The sequence below is a fragment of the Carassius auratus genome, chromosome 1, assembly GCF_003368295.1.
Source record: "Carassius auratus strain Wakin chromosome 1, ASM336829v1, whole genome shotgun sequence".
In the NCBI taxonomy this organism is placed as follows: domain Eukaryota; kingdom Metazoa; phylum Chordata; class Actinopteri; order Cypriniformes; family Cyprinidae; genus Carassius; species Carassius auratus.
The window spans coordinates 176,448-179,915 of record NC_039243.1 but is presented as its reverse complement, the minus strand read 5'-3'; the positions used below and the strand labels follow the sequence as shown (position 1 = coordinate 179,915).

Here is a 3,468-nt window from a genome sequence, read left to right as displayed (position 1 = left end):
GTGTGTGTATAAATGTATATATTTCATCAGCCTTTAATCCAATTTATGTAATTTATTATAAAACCCTGTCTGTTTATTTAAGTAACAAATATAGGTGTCATGCCATAACATATTTTTAATACGACTGACTTTATTTTAAATGTGAATTTAACATTGAAAGTTAATGTGATATAAATATTGCTACTAATCTTTCATTGTTCAGAAAGAGAGCAAATAACATTTACATTATTAAACATAATTTTCACTGACAGTCTAGATATCATTCACTCTCAGAAACTACCATTAAAATCACTGAAACTGTTAACACTGTGAAATCAATATCTTAATTATAGATTCGTACACACATCTGCACTTTGTTGTTTCTGACGAGAGAATTCGGCAGAAAGAGGTATTCAGTAAGTGAGCGAGTGAAGGAAGCACCGGCATTTCAGCGATGACTCATCGGAACACCTCTGATTGGCCATTGCATTCAAAAGCTCAACAGAACCGTGTGTGATTGGTTAATGCGCAGCGCTGTAAAAACGCGTCTGTCTCTGGCTCAGCGCCAGCAAGCGATCACAGATCTGAATTTAGCAGCTGATGATATGACTTGCTGAACGTACTCGCACTGGTGTGATTGTATTAAAATTAATAAAATCTTAATCGGCTATTCTTTGTCTTTTGGAAGCTGCATTCAACCTGTTATAAGCCACACACGTACAACAAACTAATATCACAGTGGTATCGTGTACTGTAATCGAATGTAGCCCAAGTTATTACCTGTTAAACAGTAGACAGCACACGCGTTCATCTAATAAGGATCTCCATCGCAAGCAAATAATAGCCTTTGTAGATTTGCTTTCAATTCAGTGCAGTTCCATAGCCCCGTTTTCAACGCTGCTAATATTCTTAAACGTTACAATTTTGAGTGAACCGCTTCAGAGCTCAGCGTGTGCAGCATGGAACTGAACGACTCAATCAAACTGATTCATGAACCAATTCACTCGTTTGCCAATTGGTTTGATCAAGCCTTTGAACAGAGTTGACTCAAAAGAATGAATCATTCGCGAATGGGCATCGCTCATTGTCCAGAGAAAAGTAGACGGCGCGTTTGGAATAAACTGAAGCATTTATTGCATTAAGATAAAGTAACGAGAGGGGCGTCGCCCACAGTAACGAAGTAAAAGTACAGATTTTTCCCAAAAAATGTACTCAAGTAAGAGTATAAAGTACCCATCTTTAAATATACTCCGAAAAGTATTCGTTACCCCGAAAAATTACTCAAGTAAATGTAACGAAGTAAATGTAACTCGTTACTACCCACCTCTGGTGGTAGTAAAGAGTTAATACAGCCGTCAGATTCCTCCTCCTACGTAACTGTGTTTAGCCCACATAAACAAAGCTGAAATATTCCTCTCTTCTTCAGTCCCGTGATTGCACCGGAGGTCTCGCGCAGCTGTGCAGAGATGGACAAGAGTCGCGCGGACGCTTCCCAGCAATTCCCCGAAATTATTGAGCTGAATGTCGGGGGGCAAGTTTACGTTACTCGCCACTCAACTTTACTCTCCGTGCCCAATACTTTACTTTGGACCATGTTCAGTCAGAAAAAACCCGCGGAACTTACCACCGACAGCAAAGGACGCTACTTTTTGGACAGGGATGGCTTTCTGTTCAGATATATTTTGGATTACTTGCGGGACCAGACTCTGGTTTTGCCCGACTACTTCAAAGAGAAGGCGAGCCTTCTTAAGGAGGCAGAATATTTCCAACTTCAAGAGCTGGCAAAGCGCCTGAGACCGTCGGTCAGTAAGGAGAACTCCATCAGCGAGGAGGTGTGCCAGAGCGACCCGGAGGAGGCTGCGCTCGCCTGCATGAGTATCTCCAGCACCGGTCCTCGCTCTCCGTCCCTGGACGCGAGGAAATCCGGCTACATAACCATCGGGTACAGGGGCTCCTATACCATAGGACGAGACATCCAACAAGACGCCAAATTTCGACGGGTGGCGAGAATCACCGTGTGCGGGAAAACATCGCTCGCCAAAGAAGTTTTCGGGGAGACGCTGAACGAGAGCAGAGACCCCGACAGACTCCCAGAGAGATACACTTCTCGGTATTACCTCAAGTATAATTTCCTGGAGCAAGCCTTTGATAGGCTGGCGGAGGTGGGCTTCCACATGGTCGCGTGTAGTTCCACGGGCACCTGCGCGTACGCGAGTAACGACCCCAACGAGGACAAAATCTGGACGAGTTACACCGAGTACGTCTTTTGCAGGGAGTGAAGAGCACTCACTTTTGGGAACGTTTATTCTAACACGTTTTTTTTTTTTTTTTTGGACACTCATCTTTCCATTTGTTGCGCACCAAGAATGTGTCGTTTTTTTCCTTCACAATCGCTGGGCAGACGTTTTGTGCATATTGTGTGTGTGTGCGTGTGTGTGTGTGTGTGTGTGTGAGAGAGAGAGAGTAATAATTAAATAATATCTGATCTCCAAAGTCTGTTCCCAAAATTCAAACAACCACTGATAGCAGTTTTCAGTATTCAGGTTTTGACTGTAGGAAGCACTCTCTCAATGATACGACCTTTTTAAGTCAAACTTTATAACACTTACATTCTGTACATTTTGTGATATTAAAAGTTCATTCAATTCCTGCACTTAAAAGTTTCCTCATATGAGATTACGTTTTTTTAATCATTATTTATTTACTTTCTTCTTTTTTTTTTACTGAGAGTACAGTACATTAAGAAGCTATATCACAACAGTAAAGTAAAATGTCATTCCAGTAGTAAAATAGCAACCTGTTCCACAATGAGTAAATATATACTTCCCTTCCCTCTGATTTTCACTGAACAGTCACATTAAATTTGTGTTTTTTTGTATTTGCACTACTATGTATCTTTTTTTTATTATTCTTAGCCATGATGTCTGTCAGCTTCACACACAATAAACTTATCATGAAAGACAAATTTGGATGGAGACTCTGAATACTACAGATTTCTAACTAAATGTTGCACATGAAATTTACATGCCAAACAAGCTATGCGTAGTTATTGTAAAACTGTGGCTACTGCAAACCTAGATCACAGTTGATATCCTGTCCCAGACCGTGTGAAATAACAATGTTAAAGACTGTGGTGTGCACAAACTGAACCCCTTTGTTGATGGTACAAGATTTGGTGGGCGGAGGCTCAGAAGCAAAAGGAGATGTGAATGTGAGTGGAGAAGAAACTCTGTCGGGCCTGAGGAAACAGATGGACTACAAGGAGACAGAGAACAGGAACTAGGCCTGTGTCTGCCAGCAGTCCTGTGATTACACATACACACACACACACCATCTAAAGGGCATTAGACACTTCCTCTTCATCGTTACACAGATATAACCAAAATATGCAAATATCAGTGGTTTGAAAATCATAGTACACATAAACATGCTTTTATTTTATAACTGTGAGGTGTTATGGCCAGTAAATGACTGACGATGCTGGGCCAC

The 3,468-nt window shown here is 41.3% G+C and overlaps 1 protein-coding gene across 1 annotated transcript; it reads left to right on the top strand.

The window, feature by feature from the left end:
• The first annotated feature begins 1,378 nt into the window (after positions 1 to 1,378).
• On the top strand, positions 1,379 to 2,944 carry LOC113110115 (BTB/POZ domain-containing protein KCTD12-like). The gene has a single exon (XM_026274159.1). It carries the CDS (start codon positions 1,446 to 1,448, stop codon positions 2,256 to 2,258), a length of 813 nt encoding a protein of 270 aa, XP_026129944.1. The 5' UTR covers positions 1,379 to 1,445; the 3' UTR covers positions 2,259 to 2,944.
• Positions 2,945 to 3,468: the final 524 nt, after the last annotated feature.